This window comes from Sus scrofa, chromosome 8 (assembly GCF_054392235.1).
Source record: "Sus scrofa isolate SSC_HxYL_T2T_F1_AM1 chromosome 8, Sscrofa_HxYL_maternal_Yorkshire_Landrace_v2.0, whole genome shotgun sequence".
NCBI classification, from domain to species: domain Eukaryota; kingdom Metazoa; phylum Chordata; class Mammalia; order Artiodactyla; family Suidae; genus Sus; species Sus scrofa.
The window spans coordinates 73,288,016-73,313,766 of record NC_139390.1 but is presented as its reverse complement, the minus strand read 5'-3'; the positions used below and the strand labels follow the sequence as shown (position 1 = coordinate 73,313,766).

At 34.5% G+C, this 25,751-nt stretch overlaps 1 protein-coding gene across 2 annotated transcripts in view; it reads right to left on the bottom strand.

Moving 5' to 3' along the window:
- Positions 1-529: 529 nt before the first annotated feature.
- CSN1S1 (casein alpha s1) overlaps positions 530-25,751 on the bottom strand; it is a 46,057-nt gene continuing 20,835 nt past the window's right edge. The window contains exons 6-25 of one of the 2 annotated variants that reach the window (XM_084971067.1): positions 20,574-20,635; positions 19,002-19,064; positions 15,690-15,722; positions 15,238-15,258; positions 14,797-14,838; positions 14,303-14,326; positions 13,572-13,595; positions 11,781-11,804; positions 10,724-10,753; positions 9,923-9,946; positions 9,789-9,836; positions 7,765-7,806; positions 5,996-6,013; positions 5,861-5,902; positions 5,476-5,514; positions 4,352-4,378; positions 3,367-3,390; positions 2,425-2,573; positions 1,772-1,815; positions 530-926 (exon numbers count right to left, since the gene is read on the bottom strand). In XM_084971067.1, coding sequence (XP_084827193.1) covers position 1,815; positions 2,425-2,573; positions 3,367-3,390; positions 4,352-4,378; positions 5,476-5,514; positions 5,861-5,902; positions 5,996-6,013; positions 7,765-7,806; positions 9,789-9,836; positions 9,923-9,946; positions 10,724-10,753; positions 11,781-11,804; positions 13,572-13,595; positions 14,303-14,326; positions 14,797-14,838; positions 15,238-15,258; positions 15,690-15,722; positions 19,002-19,064; positions 20,574-20,635 — 737 coding nt within the window. In that variant the 3' untranslated portion in view covers positions 530-926; positions 1,772-1,814. 2 annotated transcript variants of the gene reach the window in all.

Below are 25,751 nucleotides of genomic sequence, written 5' to 3'. Positions count from 1 at the left end.
AGTAAATTCCAGCAGGGTTTTGAGGGTATTAATGCAAGCGACTATTGTCATTTTGAGAAATAACTCTTCACTGGAGTTCGGGAGGACACTGAGTATTGTGTTACTGTATGCCATGGTCTAACCTATTAAATGTTTATTATCTAATCTACCTAATTATAAAAGTAAGTGTATAATAATCAAATAATCAAATGAGTTTGGCTCAAACAGGTTCTGGTGACATAAATAAACAGCTTAGCCATGTTTTTCAAATTCCCAGTGCACCCGCAACTGTCATACCACTGTTCTTCTCTGCAGCCACACCTATGTTCTCATGGAGAATATCCTATAGACAGGTGACTTCAAATGAAAGATCCTAGACCCAGCTTATAACCTGTCAGCATCAGCTAGGCATGAAGATTTACCATTTTGTTCATTGAATTGTGGTTGAAAGTGTAATAAAAATTTAGTGAAAATAAAATGTTACAGGCATAAAGACTGTTAACAGGATTGTGCAAATTCTGCTGAATGGAATAATGACAAAAAATAGGAGTTGTGCCTTAAAATGTAATTTATTGAAAAGAAGGAAGAAAAATCTCAGTCACTGCACACAATTATTTGAAATGATGGCACTTACAGGAGAAGCAATTCAAAGGCTTTTTAAACAAAATTTCCATATTGAAATTTAGTAAAGACTTTTAATTCCCTCTGATTCAGTGGTCTTCCTACTGGCATGATACAACTGAAATTTAGACACTAAACTGTTAGGACAACTTTGCCAAAGGAAAAGGATTATATGCTATCTAATATAGAGTAAAGAATTCAAGAAGGAAGATTGACTTCGATTTGCGATTTCCCTGTTCTAAAAGAACAGTCAAAGTCTTCAGATAAAATGGTTCTACATGGTAGATGGAGAGGAGAAATTTCAAGCATGGTATTTTCAGTCACATCTGTAAATAGAAAAAGAAATATGTGGTTGGTTATATTACATGTTTTGAATGGAAGAGACACTGTTATGATGCATTTGAATAATCATTTTCTCTTCATTTTAAGATGAAACTCACAAAGTTATTTGTTCTTTCCTGTGACTGACATATGTACCCATTTATCCTGATAATTTTAAGTTATATAGACAATTTATTGCTAGGTAGTATTTTCTTTTGCAGTAACAGAGAAAATATGGCCAAGGAATTCAAAGAAAAACCTTTCCCATATGTTTTGTCATTTTCCTTAATTCAATCAGTTGGAAGGGAAATTTCCACCACTAGAAAGGGAAAACATACACACACACACACACACACACACACACACCCCTCTACTGACATACAATCGGAAACACCAGTACAATGGATGAAGTTAATTAAAACAAGTCTGTAGACGTTAAAGTCTGTTTTCTTGTTGAGAAACAAATACTTGGTTTTATCACATGACTTGCTAAGGATTTTTATTGTAGTGATCATAAAAAATAGAATCCCACTGTTGAGTTTACCAGCATCTCAAGGTCACATCTTGATGGAAAATTAGTAGCATTCATGCTCCTATACTTGTATAGGGGTTCAATATAATAAATTATATTCATTAAAATTATCTAATTTGATTGCTATTTACATATAGTATAATTATGAAACAAACATTTGCAAATGTCCAAGCCAATTTAATTATTATCTAAGTGCTAATGTGTCCACAAGGAGCTCAACTACAGGAAAAAAAATCTTTATAGTCTACAGTCCTATCTTTGTAATGAGTCTTTAAACGAAAAGAGGATCGATGGTTCCACAAATGATTTCCAACTTACCAAAGGCCATAATTGTGGAGTTCCTGAGAATTCACTTAATTCTTCTGAAAAAACAAAAATTCTTAAAATCATGTGATGAAGATAGTCAGCAGTACAATTTTACTAAATCAATAAAAACTGACTGCTATGTATCTTCCCAGCACTATGCTTAACAGATTATTGTCTTTAATCACCTTCAGAATTATAAAAATAAGCATTAATACATTATTTTAAGTAAGCAAAAAAGGTCAGGATTTGGATTTGGGACTTTTGGATGTCAAAATCTGTGCTTTATTCCCCACACTGAATTGTAATGTATATCATGGGTATATATAACCAAAAGAAAAGCCTTTAGAGATTAGTAAAATTGTAAGGAGGATAAAATGAAATTACTGTGTTTTTGCTTTGGATAGAAAACTTTTTCCTGACTTCATCAGAATGAATCTCAAAGAACAGAGAGCGCTGCTCCACAAGTTCCTGAGTAGTGGATTAACATTAGCTGCAGATATCAGAACGTCCTGCCAATTTCCCATTTTGGAAAATTCTACTATGACGCTCTAGATATTGATTTTGTCATGTTTATTCTAAATCTGTTTTTATGGTATGTTCTTTAAGAAGTTTTCTTTTATTTCCTTTGGTAGAACATCAATATACAGTCATTAAAATGAACTTACCACCACTGAGGCATAATCTCAGTTTTTCCACCCTTCTCAGGGGCAGTGGGTTGAGGGATGTTGGTGAATAATGGGTGAGCAATATATTGTGGAGGATAATACCAGGTAGCATAGGGATAGGCATCAAGCTGGTAGAACTGGTGGAGAGGCTAGAGAGAATGAAATAGCAACAGGATATGGGAAATTGCTCTTTAGAATCTCTGAAAAAAAGAAGCATTTTATTCACTTCTGACATGGCTATTAGCATCACAAGAGATATCTACTCTGCAAGGAAAACGGAGAAATCACATTCTTCCATGCAGTGGATCATGGCAAAGGAACTTTTGGAAAGGGCTTTTTGGGAGACTTGTGAGTAATGAAGAAATAACTTCTTCAAGGTCAATATTCAGCATTGAACTCCACGAATCTGCATTACTAATCGGAGTCCAGTTACCAGAGCCCAGAGGAATGTAGGGGTGTGAATTTAATTATTATAAAATTTATAACCTCATGGACTTGTGGACTGGAAAGGACTTTTTTGGCCATTTTGTTCTTTAGCTTAATTTTCCATGAAGACACTGAGCTCAAACAAAAGGAAGGGCCTCCCACTCGGGGTCCATACCTCTGCTCTCAGAAATGCCAGGAATAAAGGGAAAAGAATTCTCCAATTCCTAACACATTATCCTTTCCTAATTATAAAGTTTTGGTGCCAAACCATTTTCCTTTCTGAAATTTCAGGATAGGTGACTCTGTTCATCTATCATGATGTTTTACTTGTTTTTATGCATAACATAATTCTCTATATATTTAGGTGAAAATATGTGCTTTTTGATGGAATAAAAAATAAAAACATTTCCAGTTTTGCTGTGGTTACCTACATAAAGATTACTATATTATAAATGTTTACCAATACTTTTCCTTTATAAATCATTTGGATAAAAGAATAAAATAAAATAAATTTACCTCAAAATAGAAGTAGGCCTGTTCCTTAACAGAGAGGGGAAAAATAGTTTTGTAATTTAAATCCAATTAAATACCATGATTAAATTATTGCTATCAAATATTCTTATTGAGATTATAATCATCACCCTCTTTTTTTTTGGAATTACATGAAAAGTTGAGGTTAGTGTACCCTTTAAATCTCAAATGAAGTGAGTAATTGCCTTTTCTCTTACTTTAGCTCAGAAGTGATTAGAGAATTTCAGAAGAAATTGAGAGTAAATCTGATGCACAGTAAAGATGCACATAAAACTGATTGATGACTACTATGTTTTGAATCTTGAGGAAATTTTTTTCTTCCTAATAACATTCATATTGAGAAAACTCCGTGGTTTACTTTGCATTCTTTTTAATTAGCATGCCGTGTGTGTGTGTCTGTGTGTGTGTGTATATATATATATATATAGAGAGAGAGAGAGAGAGAGAGAGAGAGAGACTGAAGAAACTGAATTGAATGCAGAGCTACTACTTCTAAAAGTGAAGATATAGAAAGACACTCCAAAAATCAGGATATGGAAGTTTGGGGAGGAAATAAATGGATAGGTCCATATATTAATTTCACAAATGAAAAAGCAGTGCTCAAAGAGAATAGCACAATTTGCTCAAGGTCCTGTAATTAGAAGGTGTCAGATCTAAGATTGAAAACTCAAATTATTTTCATGACATGATACTATAGATTAATAACAGGTCAAATTTTAACAATGTAAATAGCTGGTTGAGATTGTCCTGACTTAAAGTTGACCTGAAGCTATCATCACTCACAGATGGCCATAGAATCATTCATTCATTTCCTTTGGCAATCAGATCTATCAGATCTTCCACAGCAATGTTAGAACCAGCTCTAGAGAGTCCAACACCAGTCAATAGCCAAGAAATACTAGCATAGCACTAGCTTATGGGGCAGTATTAATACACACACACACACACACACTCACACACTCACTCTTACCTGATTCACTCCTTTCATAGGCTCTCCCTGGAAAGAAAAAGAGAATTAAAGTTACCTTTTTAAGGCTAAATAAAACCAAAGCTGTAAGAAGCAACCTACTTGAAATGCTTTTTATGTTAGAGATCTGAGAACTCATACTAAAATTTTCCCAATTGCCTTCTCTAAAGGAAGTTTCTTCTTAGACATATGAAACATACTCTACCATCCTTATAAGATTCCCTAAACAGCAAATAGTGATTGGAAGCCTCCATGATTGGAATTGGTGTAGCTATTCACAGGAATCAGAGCTGGTAGAGTAACATATGTTTCATGGTAACTCATCATTGCCTTAAAAAGGAAAGCAGAAGCCACAGGAGCACTAGGGCATCAGTGGAAGGGAGGGCAGGAGAAGAGTCAGTTTCTGTTAGGTATTATATATAATCTCACTTCACAGAGGAGAAAACAGAGGATCAGGAAGATTTTTTTTGGACAGACATTTACTATGGCTCCAGATGGTTGCTTGAGAAAGTGTCAGTTAGTAAATCTCCACTCTCTTTGCTTAAAAGAGCATAATGGTGAGTTTGAGTTTCCTAAATGTAAATTGAATTTAAGAATCAAATTATGGACAAAAATGCAAAATTAAAGAATATCTTAAAGGGGAAATTAATGTAACCATGGAGATGAATTCTTGATAGTGCTCAGAATTATAAATAGGCTGACCATGTCAGGTGAGACAGACCGGATAGAACAAATCTTATTCCAAAGAAGAGTGACACATGGTTCTCATCTCTGATTGATCAATATAAATTATTTCAGAAAGCTGGGAATAAGAAATAACTGCCTGCAGAGTCCCCCTTGTGGCTCAGCAGTAACGAACCCAACTAGCAACCATGAGGATGTAGGTTCCATCCGTGGCCTCACTCAGTGGGTTAAGGATCCGGCGTTGTCATTGTAGGTCAGCAGCTACAGTTTCAATTCGGCCCCTAGTATGGGAACTTCCATATGCCTTGGGTGTGGCCCCAAAATGCAAAAAAATAAAAAGAGCTGCCTAAGAAAGAAACCCCCTCAAAAGTATGAGGGTATTTAAAAACAAACATATTTAAACTTTACAATATAACTGTGTAATTTATTAAACAAAATATTACCTGTTGGGTATGCTTGTCCTCATTTGTTCTGTGAAGTTCCTATTTAAAGGAAAGACATTTTAAATTACTTAGATATCTTCTGATACAACACATTCATTTTACAATGTACCAAGAGTATATCATCATCCATGAAATTTAGGATAGACAGTATTCTAGGTCAAAATTATGAAAAAAAATAGCAATACACTTTTTATTTTCTAACTTTAGAAAAAAATATTCAACTAAAGGCTAGACTTAGTATAGTTTGGAAAATAAAGAATTTATAAAACTCATACCCTGGGAAAAAGAAAAACCTATCATTTCTCTAAGAATACATATTTTCCATATAAGACTATTAATCAATTATTTAAATATTATCTTTGGTGAATTTTAAATAACATATTACCAGATATGGGTAGGAGATAAATTTCTCTATTGGGATATATTTCTGTTATAAAAAAAAAAGGAATGCACATTATAAAAATATAACACATGAAGGAAATACTAAAATATTTTACACTTAATAAATAAATAACTTTACCTGGTCATGAATAGCTTCCTAAGAAAGAAAGAACATCTTCTTTTAGTATATTGATTTTATTCATATGTGAATAACAGAGATTTACTAAGTACTTTCATGCACTTGAGGACTATGCTAAAAACTGATGACCATCTATGAAATACAATGAACATAATGAGCAATGCCTTACTGGTCCTAACACTTCTGGGGGTTATGACCTTGTCATATCAGAGCTAAGTCCTAAAACTGATTATTCAGGTAATTTCTTAGATCAGTAATGATGAATTCCAGTGAAGTACTGATAAATTTAAATTTATTTGGACTTTATAAACACAGGTAACTCAGGTATTGAAATAAGAGTAAAAACTGAGGTGCAAATTAAATTCATTATTAACTCTCTTCATCTTACATATATAACAGAAGAAAATGTGAAAAGGTAATTTACCTAAACTGACAAGCTTTTTTCCCTAAAGTCCTAATTAGGTTGTTTATTTGCTATAGCTAAGAAATTTTTTTTGACCTTCCAAATGAAAGATTGTGATACTCAAAAGGATCAAAATTAAATAGTGGAAGAAGGGCTTGCTAATTGATATGTTTTTTATCTATCCATACCTCTGCTGATAAAGAGTTTATGACATTATAGTTCAAACACATATCCTGATGAAAGACTTTCATAATGTTATCAGAAGTCTCATGAGCGCAGCAAATTTTCTAGAGGCTGTGGAGTGGGGGCAGGAGAAGGAGGAATGAAGCTTTTACTGGACTTGCTACAAGCTGGACTTAGGGAGACCTGAGTAGGCGATTGCTCATTTAATATTCAAAATAACACCAGGGAGTGAGAATAACTGTATTTCCATTTCACACCTAAGGAAATGGATTCATAGACCATTAGATCAATCAATCTGCCAATTCTTTCCTCTTAGAGCTTTTTGTTTATGTTTATTTGGTTTTTTTTTTTTTTTTTTTGGCCACACATATGGCATGTGAAAATTCCCAGTTCAGGGATCAAACCTGTGCCACAGCAGCAACCAGAGCCACAGCTGTGACAATGATGGCCCCTTAACCCAAGGTGCAGCAAAAAAGCTCCTCTTTCTTAGAGAATTTTGACAAAAGCAAGTTGAATATTTAGGACTCCTGGTTCCTTCTCCTGAGTCTACACTCTTTCCTTAAATGGAAGGTTTATTTGGCATATCTGTGCTTTAAGAAGCAGGCATATTTATGGAACACCTTTCAAGACTGAATTTGCAACAACAATAAAAAGAATAAACTTCTGAATATAATTCATCATGTGGGAGGGTCTAAGAGGGTTTGATAAAGAATTTAGTAAAAAAAGGAAATTTCTCCCTGCTTAGCAATTATGGATATGATTATTTTGTCTTTTGTCCTTTCAGGCCTGCACCTGTGGCCTGTGGAGGTTCCCAGGCTAGTGGTCTAATCAGAGCTATAGCTGCCGGCCTACACCACTGCTCATAGCAATGCCAGATCCTTAACCCTCTGAGCGAGGCCAGGGATTGAACCTGCAACCTCATGGTTCCTAGTCAGATTCGTTTCCACTGTGCCACGACAGGAACACCTCCTGATTTACAATACTACTCTCGGCATAAATAGAAACAAATAGCTGTGACAGTAAATACATAGGCAATCATTTGGATTATTTGTCAGTTATTATTAATGGTCAAGTCTAGAATAAATAATTTCTTAAAAAAATATTCAGAGGTGGACCCAATTTACAACTTAATTATTTTGATTTTGCACAGTTTAGTTTTGTGTTATTATAATAAAGATATTACCAGCTGGCGCAGTTTGTATTTGTTCAGTCCTTGAAGATGTCCCTATTCAAGAAAAAAAAAATATTGTCCATTGCTTGGAGACAATCCAGTCTCATCCTATCATTTTCAAGTAATATAACTAGAATCATAACATGACCTTTCCTAGGTGCAAAGAAGGAAGAACTAGTAATCCTCTTTTAATGTTACTTCAACCACAGATAATTTGGACTAATCCAATTATATTTTAATACTAGAAAAACTACTTTCATAACTTACTTTTAATGTGAAATAAATTACCATGCTGTCAAATATGAATGAATATTCATTTTTATTTGCAGTGTGTCTTATGTCAGAATTGCTAAGAAAATTGAAAATTGTTTTTGCTTTCTGACAAAGGATTTAACTTTGGCCAAATTAAATCAGAATAGTAGATGAAGTGGGCAAAAACATGTTAAGTTTCGTGAGACTTGCCACGTTTACCGAGTGCTTGCTTTGTGCTGTGTATTGCTATCATTATATTATCATTTTAGAGTTTAGGTTGCAGACTTATAGCAGATAAATAACTAACATCACATGCTAGTAAAAGGTAGAGCTTAGAGTTCAACTCAAATCTGGCCAAATCTGTAGGGTGCCATTTAAATACTATGTTATTCAGATGGCCAACAAACACATGAAAAAATGCTCAACATCCCTAATTAGTAGAGAAATGCAAATCAAAACTACCATGAGATACCACCTCACACCAGTCAGAATGGCCATCATTAATAAATCCACAAATAACAAGTGCTGGAGGGGCTGTGGAGAAAAGGGAACCCTCCTGCACTGCTGGTGGGAATGTAAACTGGTACAGCCACTATGGAGAACAGTTTGGACATACCTTAGAAATCTATACATAGAACTTCCATATGACCCCGCAATCCCACTCTTGGGCATCTATCCGGACAAAGCTCTACTTAAAAGAGACACATGCACCCGCATGTTCATTGCAGCCGTATTCACAATAGCCAGGATATGGAAACAATCCAAATGTCCATCAACAGATGATTGGATTCGGAAGATGTAGTATATATACACAATGGAATACTACTCAGCCATAAAAAAGGATGACATAATGCCATTTGCAGCAACATGGATGGAACTAGAGAATCTCATCCTGAGTGAAATGAGCCAGAAAGACAAAGGCAAATACCATATGATATCACTTATAACTGGAATCTAATATCCAGCACAAATGAACATCTCCTCAGAAAAGAAAATCATGGACTTGGAGAAGAGACTTGTGGTTGCCTGATGGGAGGGGGAGGGAGTGGGAGGGATCGGGAGCTTGGGCTTATCAGACACACCTAGAATAGATTTACAAGGAGATCCTGCTGAATAGCATTGAGAACTATGTCTAGATACTCATGTTGCAACAGAAGAAAGGGTGGGGGAAAAAACTGTAACTGCAATGTATACATGTAAGGATAACCTGACCCCCTTGCTGTACAGTGGGAAAATTAAAAAAATAAAAAAAATACTATGTTATTCAGATCCAAAAATAGACTATAAAACACAAATCTCATGAAAGCATGAATTAATAACCTGGGATAGGAGTTCCCATCATGGCGCAGTGGAAACGAATCTGACTAGGAACCATGAGGTTCCGGTTTGATCCCTGGCCTTGCTCAGTGGGTTAGGGACCCAGCGTTGCTGGGAGCTGTGGTGTAGGTTGCAGATGCGGTTTGGATGTGGCATTGCTGTGGCTGTGATGCAGGCCAGCAGCTACAGCTCTGATTAGACCCCTAGCCTGGGAACCTCCATGTGCTGCAGGTGCGGCCCTAAAAAGACAAAAGACAAAACAAACAAACAAACAAACAAAAACCCTGGGATAAAAAAGTTGTTAGCTTTATTTTTGCAGGGGATCAGTAAACATCTAGAGTCTGTTAGACGGCTTACTATGTATTAAGGTGTAGCAGAGGTTGAGAAGGAGAAATAATGTATCAGTACAACATTCATACTCATTCCTTGGTACATTTGCCTTTGATAAACTTTTAGTAAAATTTTACCAGATAGCTTTGGGAGGGCACATCTTCTTCTTTTTGAACGTGCTTCTGCTAAAAAAGAAAAAAAAAAGTACAAGTAAATTTTAACACATCCTGGATAACGTGAATGTATTTTAAATTTAGTAAGTATATCTCACCTCAGCACTATTGCCAACAACTTCCTTAAAAAATAAAAACATGCAGTGTTAGTTTTATGACTTATTAATTTATACTCAAGGTATGAATACTAATTAGCCAGTTACCATGTTGCTTAACTGTGATAAATTGATCTTAGGCACCCATTCCTTGGTAACTGAGATAAGATGAATAATTCAAGGTACAGGTTGTACTCAAGATTCCCTTTCCTCTTCTCACTGATTTCAACAGGGAAGTTATTCAGAATGTTGGAGGTAGATGTGAAATATTCGATGCACTTTTACTGATCTCCCAGAAACTCCGCATAACTGGGTTGGGTTTATTTTGAAATTTTCTTCTCCCAAAGTTTACGAAAGGACCTTCTATGCCTGCTCTTTTTCTCTTTTAGGTTAACAAGGAGTAAAGGATTCCAGTACCCAGTTAACCTAGAATCAGTAGATGTCTGCACAGGAAATACCAAGTTTCTATTAATGATTTAGAAGCATAGCTCTTATAGTAATTTTAAATAAAATATTTAGTACTACCAAAATCTAGGAAAGGCAAAAAAATTAGAGAAAAAAAAATGGGGCACCATGGATAGCCAGATAGAATTGTTAGCGCAGAAACAATTCTGTAATTTCATCTGACAAGTATTTGCGTTATTATATCTTTTGGGCTCATAGCCTGTATGTTAAAATTAGGGTAGAGCTGTAGACATAGAGCCTGTACCATGAGACCTTATGGGATGTGTAACATTCATAGCACAACAAGTTTTCATAAACATTTTCTAACTGAGATACTGAATTAACATCAAAATGATTTACCTCACTTGATGAACTGCTAGATCCCCTTTGCTAAAAGAGAGAAAATCAGTGTTCCCAACACTGTGACTTTTAGAATTAGAAGGAAATTTGTTCCACACTTTCATACTGGGTTGCTAACTCCTTGTTTAGAATGAAAGCAATTGGTAATGAAACATTCAGGGCCAATATAACGTACCTTTTTGGGGTTGTCAATTTTATTTAAAATATGTTGGATGTGGGAATGTAATAACCAATCACTAAAAAACAACATTTTATTAAATCAAACATAGATATGTGGTTGAGTAGAATGCAAAATATATATGAAATTTGGAAGGAAGTGCCCTACTGAGCTTGGGCACCCAGAACCCCGGGTGGGATATTTATTCTCATGTATCCTTGGGGCTTCTTTGAAGGGAATAAATTGAAACATGAAAATACAACAACAAATTTTGGTATGGAACTAAAATTACATTAGCTTTTAAAACATCTACACTTTGAACTATTTAGATTTTTTTCTAACTCACGGACGTTTATATTTAAATATGGATATAATTTTTGTTCTCAAGTACATACCTAAAAGATTGATTTTAATAGTCAACAGATGATTCATCTCTTGGGAAAGTTGATTAACCAAATATTGTGGGCTAGTGGATTTTTTCCATGCTTTTGGATTAAGTAGCATAGGCCATTGATCCTAGGTAATTACTGCAACCAGATTCTTTCTCCCCAAAGACTACCCTCAACAAACAGGAGTGAGTTTATACCCTGAGGTGGTAGAGACAGGTTTTTTTTTCTTTTTTTTTGGAGGCTCATATTTCATTTGAAACACTCATGCACATTTTGCCTTACACCCTTTATTTTAATAAATAACATTTTCCCTGATTATCAATTAAAAGACACATTTCCTCTTCTAATTTTAACATTATCTGGCACAACATTGTACATTCTTGGGTATAATAACCTTGTTTGGGAAGTTCAATCTTGCTCAATTTGAGAAGAGAGTTTTCTTAAAATAGAGCATAGAGTATATACTATGGATGTTATGTAAGTGTAGAGTTTATTACAATAAGGGTCTTACCTCATGGCCTTCCATGCCATGATTCTTAGAAAAGAAAAGAGAATTTATTTTTTATGACAAATATTCAAATGTAAAATAATAATTATCAAATAAAATAGATGCCAAAAGAAATAGAAATATGTGGTAAGAGCCAGTGATAAGGAAAGAAAAAAGCCTACCTACCAGGCTAACCAAAGAATTTACCTCCCTAATCTGCATTTCTGAGTTTAACATAAAATTTTTGTTTGTTTGTTTGTTTGTTTTTTTTGTCTTTTTGCCATTTCTTGGGCCGCTCCCACGGCATATGAAAGTTCCCAGGCTAGGGGTCGAATCAGAGCTGTAGCTGCCAGCCTACACCAGAGTCACAGTAATGCAGGATCCGAGCCGCGTCTGCGACCTACACCACAGCTCAGGGCAACACTGGATCCTTAACCCACTGAGCAAGAGCAGGGATCGAACCCTCAACCTCATGGTTCCTAGTCAGATTCGTTAACCACTGCGCCATGACGGGAACTCCCTTGACATAAATTATTATGGATTCTTATTTGTTGTGGTAAATCAGTGTAAATAATCCTACATTTTCCTTTAACTACCCTTACTTTTTTTCCTTTACTTGGCTTTTGGCTATTAAGCAGAAGTATTGGATTAAAGATTATGTAATAAATAAAAGTCTATGAAGCATTGGTTCAATGGTGTATAAATATTTAAGCAAAATGGATTTTCTCCATCTAGAATGTTGTGTTCAGTTTTCATGACCATAGCAGTACAGGGAGTAGTGACATGATCCATAGAATTTAAGCTCAATATAATACCATTGATTTAGTTATCCAGCTAATTATGGCTCACAGATGATAACATTGTATGTTTTTTTTTTTCTCTCTTTGAATTAGAGATATCTGTCTTAGTTTTGACCTAAAAGAATTAGTCATTCATTTTCATTAGGATATTTAAAGGAAATGATTTTATTTCTTTCTTTTCCTTACATTATATTTAATAGTTTTACAATAAAGAATCTTACTTCAGTTGATTCACTCCTAGCATCCTGCCAAGAAAGGATGATCATTCAAGTATGAAGGATAGTTAGGAAGATATATTTTTTTATCTTCAGTGGCACCTGTGTTGTCTCAATACCAAAACTACTAAAAATCTGACAGACCAGATTTTAAAAAAAATATGCGTTAGAGGTTCCCCCTGTGGTGCAATGGGATCTGTGGCCACTAGGAAGCGCTGGGTTCATACCCAGCCCAGCAAAGTGGGTTAAGGGTCCTCCATTGAAGTAGCTGTGACTTAGGTCTCAAGTGCAGCTTGGATCTGATCCCCGGCCCAGAAACTCATGTGTAAAGAAAGAGAATAACCAACTGTGATTATGTAAAACATTCTAGGTGCAGATAATATTGTTTTTTTATAAAACCTTTAATAAAGAATTCTTTCAGTTTTGGTGATAAGTGCAAAAAATTGGTTAGTCCAAAATTGCACCCATTCATTCATTCATATTAATGCCTTGTCTATTCATAGATACAAAATTAAATCAATAAAATAAATATTTAGAATTATGAGTAGAATTCATTAGTCATTTTGAAAGTTCAGTGAAGGTATAAATATCACAGGAAAAATACTGTTTTTCTAAATCAAAACACTTTTGAACTGCAAGAATATACTTTTTGACACACTATCATAAGAAAGATTTTGATACCTTGAGTTTATTACTGTTTTTTTCTCAGGAGTTCTCTTTGTTAAAACTAAAAAGTGTAGCTAATATATTTTTGAAAGAATGAATTTTAAAATAATTTAAATATCATTAATGTTCCTTACCCTGTTCAGTTCATTGATGATTTCCTTAAGGATAAAAAAGAAGAGATAAACATTAGTAAAGAGGGACATAAATGAATGGATAGCTATGAGAAAACACTTTACATTGTGCTGCTGCAAATTAAAAAAATAAACAGGCCTGGAGTTCCCATTATGGCACAGCAGAACCAAATCCGACTAGTATCCATGAGGTTGCCGGTTCAATCCCTGGCCTTGCTCAGTGGGTTGGGGATCCAGCATTGCCGTGAGCTGTGGTGTAGGTCGCAGATGTGGCTTGGATCCTGAGTTGCTGTGGCTGTGGTGTAGGTCGGGGTCTACAGCTCTGATCGACCCCTAGCCTGGGAACTTCCATATGCCATGGGTACAGCCCTAAAAAGCAATAAATAAACAAATATGCTTTTTATGAATGCACTAATATTTATTGCTGTATCATTTCTTGCACTGAGACGCCTCACTGAGCTTTCTTTGTTTAAGCTATCAGTATGTAAATGTGCACTTAAAATCATTTAAAATTTTGTTCCACTAAATGTTGTTGCTATTATCTTTCACCTTATTTATGACGTAGTTCTGAGTTCTCTTGATTTCATCTGCCTGATTCAGTTAAGTCTAGTGTTTATTTCCATAAAAAGGCAATAAAGAATTGGCACAACACCCACACCACAGCACTTACTAGACAGAAACCAAGATTGCTTCCCTTGTTAACTCTACTGTATATCTGGTGGAGAATTTCTTACCTGTCTGAACTGACTTAATAAAGGCTACAAAAAAAAAGAAAGGTTATGTTAAAAATCATTTAGACAAAGATGGGTTCATATCAAATCTTCTAAACAGTGGTCTTGAAGTAAAATTTCTATTTTTTTTCCTATGTGACAATTCAGTCACAAAATTATAGAAAACACAACACATATGAGGTATTATTTAGAGATAGAGAACATTCCATCATCATAATCATGGACATTTTAAAACTCTACATAGGATATTAAAAAAAAGCGTTTGTGTTTTGCAAAGAGTCAGATATAGAGGCACAAGTTAATATTTAAAGCAGTTCTTTAATATTTAAAGCAACTCCTAATATTTGCATATCTGATTTCAATATTATTTGTGGGAGCTTTGGAAAATGAAGAAAAAGTTTGATCAAATCAAGTGAAAAACACATTTATAAACAAAAAATTAAATTGATTTTTTCCGGAAAAATATATTTGTCATTTAAGAAGTGGATAATGCTTACCACCTCAGGAAACCTGAGAAACTTTCTTTCTTTGAAGAGTTCCTGTAGAAATTCAATTGTGAATTATAAACATGATTCAGAAAAGGAGAATATTTTTCCATTTGAACACAACTTCCCCATTTACTTAGGCAAACCAAAATATTTCTTAGGTAAGTTAGGAGATAATTAGTTTTAGTTTTATAATCTAATTTTAAAATCTAAAGGAGTCATTATTTTTGGTTCCTTCTTTACCAAGCCTAGAGGTTTAGTAAGTTCATACTCTTAATACTCGTCAGGTGTCAAAGGAGGAACTGAAAAGGAGTGTAATGAAAGCAAAGAATTGAGAAAGTACTCCAAGTACCTGAGTACCAAAGACAAATAAAAATTGAAACAAAGAAGATATTTAACATTCATCATGGAGAACTGAAGGAGAGATTTGTCGAGGGAAAGAAAGAACTTTACCTCTCTGCTGTCTGGCTCATTCTGTAAAGAATGAAAAATAAATAAAATGGTATTAATTCAATTAGTGGACAGAGTGGAGGATTAATCACTCTTGTAAAGGCTCTTGGTGGAGGTATCTAATTTAAGATTCAGTGTGTAAAATGAGAGCAAATTGTCAATCATATATTTGGGTACATGCAAAAGAGATGGAAAGAAGCAACATTATATTAAATAAACCATGTTAAATATTAATTAAATATTTATGTAAGTCCCTATACCCTTCTCTCTAAGGTTTGTGAGACTAGATCAATAACCAGTTTAATACTTGAACTGAAGCCCTTATTCCTCGGTGAATGTGAAACTGAATGTCTTATAGAGAAGGGTGGAGTAGGACCAGAGTCTATGTATGACCAATATATCATTGCTCAGTCCCACAATTAGTGAGTTCTTAGAACACAGAAAATAGCACTCACCTGAAGGTGTTCCTGATGCCTGAGAGGAGGTTTCTGTGAAAAACAATGCAAGAATTTAAAAACAAACAAAAAGAAAACAAAATGCAATCAAAATATGATAATAATATCACAAAACAAATAGAATACTGTAAATGTAACATTTGCTATTTAAGAATGATGTGTATTTTAATAGCTAAATTCATCTGACCCCAAGTTTCCCTGGGAAGAAAAAAAATGGTTATTTTCTTGATAAAAATCACAGAAAAGTAAATGATTTCCTGTCATTGGGGTATGATGGAGAACTGAGAAAAATGTGTAAAAAGACTGAAAAAAAAAATTAATTTGTCTTGATCCAGAATGATAAATTTAATTTTTCTGAACTATTTATATTACATGGTAGTTCTAAAAATAACTATTATGAATTTTTGAAACAAAATATATACTTTTCTTCATTAAACATTTTCTGGATTTTATTTTTATAATCAGTTAATTATATAAAAATTTAACTCAATCTACATTTGAACTGTGGGAACAAGATTTATGTTTGTTAAATGGTAGCATTAAAAATGATGTTTTCTTGGAATAGAATTATAGAATCTGTTTGCTGGGGAAACTATACCCATTTCTTTTGTAAAAAGACTAACAGTGACACTTTTCTGAAAAAGTTGGATCCTTTTTCTTGTAACTTGCTATCATAGATTTTCTTCCTATTGGTGCTTAAGGTGTAGCATAGAAAAAGCTCTAGTGTCTAACAGGTTGGTTTGGAGTTCCCATAGTGGCTCTGGAGTAACAAAGCTAACTAGTGTCTATGGGGATGTGGGTTTGATCCCTGGCCTCACTCAGTGGGTTAAGGATCCAGCATTGCTGTGAGCTGTGGTGTACATCACAGACACAGCTCAGATCTGATTCCAATGTTGCTGTGGCTGTGGTTAGGCCAGCTGCAGCTCTGATTTGACTCCTAGCCTGAGAACCTCCATATGCTGTGGGTATGGCCCTAAAAAGCAAAAAAAAAAAAAAAAAAAAAAAAGGAAAGTTAGGTTATTAGTGATCCTGCATTATCCAAACAAAAATTTAGAAAATAGGAGTCTCATCATAGAATATCTCAGAATTCCAAAAAATTTTACACCTATATTTAATAATTACAATGCCCAAATATCCAAGATTATTATTTTATCTGGATGGTTTCTTTGTCAAGCAATTCCAGTTTATCCCTTCCATCTTTGCTAGCTATATATCACAAGGGAACAGAATAATTTTTGCTCTACATAAGTAACTGAATCTTTTTTTTTTTTGAGAAGAAAAGTGATTTTAATTTATATTACCTAGTTTCCTTGTCTACAAGGACCATAATAATTAAATCTCTGAATCAGCAGAATAACTCAGTTTTCTACACCTTGGGAAATATTGGTTGATATGAGTCATCTCATGTGAGGGTTTGACTTAGGTTCCAAAAGTAGGATACACTGCAATAGGCGGCATTCTGTTATATTTGGTAAGAAAATATTGGACATGTATGTTTGTTTATTTATTTATTTATTTCATAATTCTCATTTTTGTAATAGTTATTTTCTCAACACATTTTTTTTCTACTGTACAGCATGGGGACCCAGTTACACATACATGTACACATTCTATTTTCGCACATTATCATGCTCCATCATAAGTGACTGGACATAGTTCCCAGTGCTACACAGCAGGGTCTCATTGCTAATCCATTCCAAAGGCAATAGTTTATATCTATTAACCCCAAGCTCCTCAACCACACCACTCCCTCTCCCTCCCCTTTGGCAACCACAAGTTTATTCTCCAAATTCATGATTTTCTTTTCTATGGAAAGGTTCAATTAATCTTTGACAAAGGAGGCAAGAACATAAAGTGGGAAAAAGAAAGTCTATTCAGCAAGCATTGCTGGGAAACCTGGACAGCTGCATGAAAATTAACGAAACTGGTACACACTCTCACACCATGCACAAAAATAAACTCAAAATGGCTGAAAGACTTAAATATAAGACAAGACACCATCAAACTCCTGGAAGAGAACATTGGCAAAATACTCTCTGACATCAACATCATGAATATTTTCTCAGGTCAATCTCCCAAAGCAACAGAAATAAGAGCAAAAATAAACCAATGGGACCTCATCAAACTGACAAGCTTTTGCACAGCAAAGGAAACCCAAAAGAAAACAAAAAGACAACTTACAGAATGGGAGAAAATAGTTTCAAACGATGCAACTGACAAGGGCTTAATCTCTAAAATATACAAACAACTTATACAACTCAACAGCAAAAAAGCCAACACCCCAATGGAAAAATGGGCAAAAGACCTGAATAGACTTTCTCAAAGGAAGATGTACAGATGGCCAACAAGCACATGAAAAAATGCTCAACATCCCTGATTATTAGAGAAATGCAAATCAAAACTACCACAAGATACCACCTCACACCAGTCAGAATGGCCATCATTGATAAGTCCACAAATAACAAATGCTGGGGGGGGGGTGGAGAAAAGGGAACCCTCCTGCACTGTTGGTGTGAATGTAAGCTGGTACAGCCACTATAGAGAACAGTTTGGAGATACCTTAGAAATCTACACATAGAACTACCATGTGACCCTGCAATCCCACTCTTGGGCATATATCCAGACAAAACTTACCTTGAAAGAGACACATGCACCCACATGTTCATTGCAGCTCTATTCACAATAGCCAGGACATGGAAACAACCCAAATGTCCATCAACAGATGATTGGATTCGGAAGATGTAGTATATACACACAATGGAATACTACTCAGCCATAAAAAGAATGGCATAATGCCATTTGCAGCAACATGGATGGAACTAGAGACTCTCATACTGAGTGAAGTAAGTCAGAAAGAGAAAGACAAATACCAAATGATATATCACTGATACCTGGAATCTTATATAAGGCACAAATGAGCCCTTCCACAGAAAAAATCATGGACTTGTATGTTTAAATATATGCTAATTCTTTATTGGACCCAGGCAAAGAGCGTAATAACACTCATTGATTCTATTTACTATGTTGTTAAATACATTATTCCTTTTTCTTTTCTTTTCATTTTTTGTTTTTATTTTTTTACTGTGAGGCATTTATATTTCAACTCAGATTTTATTTGGAGTGATGACTTTGAATGAACTATGTAATAATGATCAAGATGTGAAGGATTTCTACAGTTTTAATATCAAGGCTTCAAAAGGTAATTAGAGATCATTCAATACTTTTAAGATTATTATCCTCAGTTTCTTGTGTTTGATATCAGGTAATTTCAATCAAGAATCTAGAAGCTTCTAAATTCTCTACCATACTCACAGGCCTGGCAAGGGCAACAGCTGCAAGACAGATAAAGATGAGAAGTTTCATGGTTGTCAACACCTATATAAGAAAACAAAATAAAAATTTAGGTCTGACAGAAAATTTACTCACAAGAAAAATTTATCATTCAAATTATCTTGCTTAGTGCTTATATGAGATAAGAAACACCAGTATCACCCTCTAAAACAAAACATTTGATCCTTGAAGTGGTAATAGGGTTTTGTCAGAGGAATACATAAACATTAATATTTAAATACTACTAAATTTAAGAATACTACAATTAATTATTTTAAATATTTCCTCTTAGACCATCAGATTTGCTAAAAATTGATAATAAACTAAAAGGCACAGGGAACTGGCATTTAATTTTATCTGAAAAAAAAATTTTTTTTTGGTCTTTTTGCCTTTTTTTGGGCCGCTCCCACGGCATGTGGAGGTTCCCAGGCTAGGGGTTGAATCAGAGCTGTAGCCACCAGCCTACACCAGAGCCACAGCAACGTGGGATCCAAGCCACGTCTTCGACCTACACCACAGCTCACATCAATGCCAGATCCTTTAACCCACTGAGCAAGGCCAGGGATTGAACCTGCAACCTCATGGTTCCTAGTCGGATTTGTTAACCACTGAGCCACAACGGGAACTCCCTATCTGCAATTTTTTGAAGGTGTTTTTCTAGGTCTATGTTAGAGAATCCTGCTTTTTCAGCGTCTTTGGGAAAAACACTGTTGGTGCATATTATGTAGAAACATTTAACCTCCATCAATTTTTTTTTAAAGTCTAGCTATTATGTTATGTTTTTCTACGTTGCTATATCCATGACATGACTGCATAAAGACGACTTCATTGAGCAGAATCATAAGATTCTGATGTCTTATCATGTGTGACTTCTAGAGTTCCATCAAATTACAAGAACCCAGAGATACTTAGAACTTATGTCCTGGGAAACTGGTTTCCAGAGAAATTAGGAAAAGAAAGTCATAATATACATGCAATTTGTTTATACATTAGCCAACAAACTAATCAGCTTATTTTATACATACTGTTTCAGTCTACATATTGTAGAATCTAACTGCATTTGTAAGGAAGACATATTTATAAATCCAAAATGAGTTTACTGGTTTTATTCATTTGCATTTTTCCAAATATCCAAATCTAACCATCTTTTAAAAAGTAGTCATTTATATCTGTGTATATCATTGACATATCCTTTATAGAATTAATTTTATTAACCTAATGACATGGAATAAAAATGGTCTTGAAATATTCTACCAGAAATGATCCTCACTATGATCTTTAAAAAGATTATAAATTATTTCACATAATAAGTTTTCATAAAATTTGGCAAAAAAAATTTGGTCTTTATAAAACTATTATTTTTCAACTAAAGCTCTGAGATAGATGGCATCGACATTTGCAAATGCATTTTTAAGCCACCAGTATATCATTAAAAGGTATCAATATTTGGAATCACACAGAAAAGTTACCAGTGCATATTTTTTAGTGAGGAGTGAAAAATTAGACAGATTGAAATCATAATATATCACATTTTGCTATATGTAAATGAAATACCTTGAACCCAAGACCGGAAAGAAGAAGCAAGCTGAGCTGATGATCAAGATGGTGGCAGATCTCTTTGTTTCACAAATATTTAAACCTAGTGATTAGTAAAATGCTAATTTTGTGGTTTCAGTTCAACCAATAGTGTCATTTAAATTCTAAGAATTCTCTCAAAGAGGAAATTAATTTTCTGTCCAATTTTTCTCCCAAGAAATTCTGAGGAGAGTTTTCAACAAAGGAGTGATTCATGCTATGATACCAAATTATACAGGAAATGGAATGACATTATTCAAAATTAAGATACATAAAAATTCCATATTTATGGTTATTATAAGAACATGCTTTTTAAGTTAAATGGATAATTGGAAAGATTAATATAGCAATAAAATTTCCTTTACAGCTTTTGAAAAAGTCAATACCTGTAAGGGAAATTCTTGAGACAAAATAAAATCATCAAAAATTTTTAATTTTTATAATTGTACTAGACCATGAGAAGATTTCATCATCTATTTCACCTTTTAAAACTCTATTTATTCCCTATTATTTATTCTAAGTCTTCTAAGTATTTATTCTAAGTATTCTAAGTAAGTTACCTTGTGGAGTAAGTTACCTTATATGTGATCTGATCTTTTTTTTAACCAAAAAGAAAATACAATTGCCTTATAAACTTTGGTAGTATTTTAACTACACCAAATAATTTTCTGCTTGCTTTATTTTGGGTATATGTGTTGTGATAGTATTCATTAATTTAATTGTTAGATTTCTTAATTAAAAATAATTATTCAAGAATAATTTTTATTTAAGAATACAATTTTTAAATACTCCCCCCCCCCAAAAAAATCAACCATAACTCCAATTTTCCACCTTTTAAAGTAAGTAAATAAAAGGAAAAAAAAACTTTCTTTCCAGTCCTGAAATATAATCCTAGAATTAACTGGCATTGTTAATTTTAGGAAAAAAATTGCATGCTGAATAAAATATCTATACATAGAGCTGGATTTAAAAAATTGTTGATTGTGACTGCTTGTTTACAGAAAGGTATCACACTATATATTTAAAAAAATTCTGGAATTCTCATTGTGGCGCAGGGGAAATGAATCTGACTAGGAACCATGAGGTTGCAGGTTCGATCCCTGGCCTCACTCAAGGGGTCAATGATCTGGTGTTGCCATGAGCTGTGGTGTAAGTTGCAGACACAGCTCAGATCTGGCATTGCTGTGGCTGTGGTGTAGGCTGGCAGCTACAACTCCAATTCGACCCCTAGCCTGGGAACCTCCATATGCCATGGGTGCAGCCCTAAAAAGAAAAAAAGACCAAAAAAATTTAAAAATAAAATAATAAATCCATAGTGATATTCACAGCCAATTTACAGTCATATGGTAGGAACATTATTTGGGGTTAAAAGAAATTTCGCAGTGGCTCAGGCTTTCCATACTGGGGATAGACAAGGCTATAGTTTTCCATGTTAAACTTCTCTTTGGATAGTATCGTCCTTGCTGACTGCATTACATCAATGTCAAAAAAGTACTAGTATTTTCTATTTACTCTGATTTATCCAAGGGGCTGAGAACAAGTATTCTCCACTGCCTTACAATACCCGGCTCTTGTCTTTTCCTGAGAATGCATCCAGGATAACTGACTTATTTTATTTCCAATTCAGGATCATACTGTAAGTTGTGTAAAGCTACTGTATCCTCATTTGTTTACTCATTCTTACATTATTTATTTACAGAGGTGAAGAAATGAGACAAGACACAGGGGAAATAAAAGTTGAGTAAGACAAAATCTGTAGTCTCATACTATAGTGGGTAATTCACATACAAAAAGCTGATAATTTTAATATTCCTGATAGTCCAAAAATAGAGACTCAAAAAACTGAGACTGGAGTCTTAGATTTGATAATAATAAGGCTTGCCATCAAAGAAGAACAATCAGAACTTTTAAAGACAAGCCAACTCTTAGTGAACACATGTATCCACCATAGGAATTCTCATAAACTCAAAACACAGATTTTTCTAGTACCTATGGATAAGGATCAATCTTCACTTTGCTTATTAGATATAGAATATAGTTAATTAAGTTTGTATTTTGAAATAAATCATTCTTATACTTGTAAAATATGACTGTTCACTGTAATTCGAGCAAACATATTCATTGTAGATTTATACAACGTCAAATCCTGCAAAATTTTAGCTTATGTCAATTTGCTTTATATTAGTATTTTTCCTTTTGCTTTTATCACTTAAAGTTGTTCAGTTCATATAAAACTATAATCAAAGAAATCAAAGAAGATGTAAAGAAATGGAAAGATATTCCGTGTTCATGGATTGGAAAAATCAATAATGTAAAAATGGCCATACTACCCAAAGTAATATACAGATTCAATGCAATCCCTATCAAATTACCGATGACGTTTTTCACAGAACTAGAACAAACAATCCAAAATTTTATATGGAACCACAAAAGACTCAGAATTGCCAAAGCAATCCTGAGAAACAAAAATCAAGCAGGAGGCATAACTTTCCCAGACTTCAAAAAATATTACAAAGCCACAGTCATCAAAACAACATGCCACTGCTATCAAAACAGACAGACCAATGGAACAGAATAGAGAACCCAGAAATAAACTTTGACAACTATGGTCAATTAATCTTTGACAAAGGAGGCAAGAACATAAAATGGGAAAAAGAAAGTCTATTCAGCAAGCATTGCTGGGAAACCTGGACAGCTGCATGAAAATTAACGAAACTGGTACACACTCTCACACCATGCACAAAAATAAACTCAAAATGGCTGAAAGACTTAAATATAAGACAAGACACCATCAAACTCCTGGAAGAGAACATTGGCAAAATACTCTCTGACATCAACATCATGAATATTTTCTCAGGTCAATCTCCCAAAGCAACAGAAATAAGAGCAAAAATAAACCAATGGGACCTCATCAAACTGACAAGCTTTTGCACAGCAAAGGAAACCCAAAAGAAAACAAAAAGACAACTTACAGAATGGGAGAAAATAGCTTCAAATGATGCAATGGACAAGGGCTTAATCTCTAGAATATACAAGCAACTTATACAACTCAACAGCAAAAAAGCCAATCAACCCAATGGAAAAATGGGCAAAAGACCTGAATAGACATTTCTCAAAGGAAGATGTACAGATGGCCAACAAGCACATGAAAAAATGCTCAACATCCCTGATTATTAGAGAAATGCAAACAAAACTACCATGAGATACCACCTCACACCAGTCAGAATGGCCATCATTGATAAGTCCACAAATAACAAATGCTGGGGGGGGGGTGGAGAAAAGGGAACCCTCCTGCACTGTTGGTGTGAATGTAAGCTGGTACAGCCACTATAGAGAACAGTTTGGAGATACCTTAGAAATCTACACATAGAACTACCATGTGACCCTGCAATCCCACTCTTGGGCATATATCCAGACAAAACTTACCTTGAAAGAGACACATGCACCCACATGTTCATTGCAGCTCTATTCACAATAGCCAGGACATGGAAACAACCCAAATGTCCATCAACAGATGATTGGATTCGGAAGATGTAGTATATACACACAATGGAATACTACTCAGCCATAAAAAGAATGGCATAATGCCATTTGCAGCAACATGGATGGAACTAGAGACTCTCATACTGAGTGAAGTAAGTCAGAAAGAGAAAGACAAATACCAAATGATATATCACTGATACCTGGAATCTTATATAAGGCACAAATGAGCCCTTCCACAGAAAAGAAAATCATGGACTTGGAAAATAGACTTGTGGCTGCCTGATGGGAGAGGGAGGGAGTGGGAGGGATTGGGAGCTTGGGCTGATCAGACACAACTTAGAGTAGATTTACAAGGAGATCCTACTGAGTAGCATTGAGAACTATGTCTAGATACTCATATTGCAACAGAACAAAGGGTGGGGAATAAAAATGTATACATGTAAGGATAACTTGATCCCCTTGCTTTACAGTGGGAAAAAAATAAATTAAAAAAAAATTGTTCAGTTCAAACCACTAAAAAAGAAAAATCACAGTTCACATTTGAGACACATATTTAGATGATTTGTAGTTAAACAGGCCTTTGTCCTGTGAGTAAAGAAAGAATGAAATTATTACCTGAATAGCGATTTTCTGATGTAATAGTCATATGTAGGATGAACATATAACTGATCATTCAACATGGAACACTTATGAGAATGGGAGAGTCTTTGTAATAATCATAACAAAACGACAGCCATAAACCAAAACTATCTTTGGCACACAAAGGCAAAGCTACTCTAGTACTATCACGACGGTTTTGAAAATCCAACAGAATCCCTAAGTCAGTGAAAGTGGAAATAGGTCAGATAAGGGACAACCAAGCTGAAAGCTTTCTTGTGTTTCAAGTTTCAATATTGGAAACATTCTTTCCTAGATTCATACTTCTTAGAAAAACTAGCACAAAAAGGAGAGGAAACATTAGCAATAGACTTCGAGTTTGGAGGGAAGGGAACTGTGAGTCAGGAGGTAAACTTTACTCTGCAAAGTTTTGTGTACTGTTGCTACATATTCTGGTCCACATTAAACCTCATTGGAGAACTCATTCTGTATGAGACAGTCAATAATTCAGAACATGAATTTCAAAGCTAGTTTGTCAGCATTCTCCCAGGAATATTTGGGTTTATGACTGGTGAGTCTTCTAGGAAAATGTCTTTTAACAGTGAAACTTCCAGAAGGAAATTTACTGAGAATATGAAAGACATCTTTGTTTTTCTCTAGAAACCCACATACTGTTTGGAATCTAAGAGAGGATCCACAGTGAATTCTTTTTTTGGGAGGGGGGATTTTATTTTATTTTTTTCTATATTTCTCAATGAATTTATTACATTTATAGTTGTACAATTATCATCACAACCCAGTTTTATAGCATTTCCATCCCAAACCCCCAGTGCATCCCCCCCCCCCGAATCATTACTCTTAAGTATTGCACAAGTGGAATCTTGGCATCTAGAACTAAAATAGAGTTCTTTCGGTAAGGTGTGGTATGTGATATCCCTGGAAATATGGAACTTATGCTTGATTTTATGTTTGTGTTTAGAACAATATCCTTTTTAGTGCTGTATCAATAGGTCTCAGAAGATCTTAAATGAAACACATGATGTAGTTGTTGCAAGACAAGATTTTGAGGTCAAATTG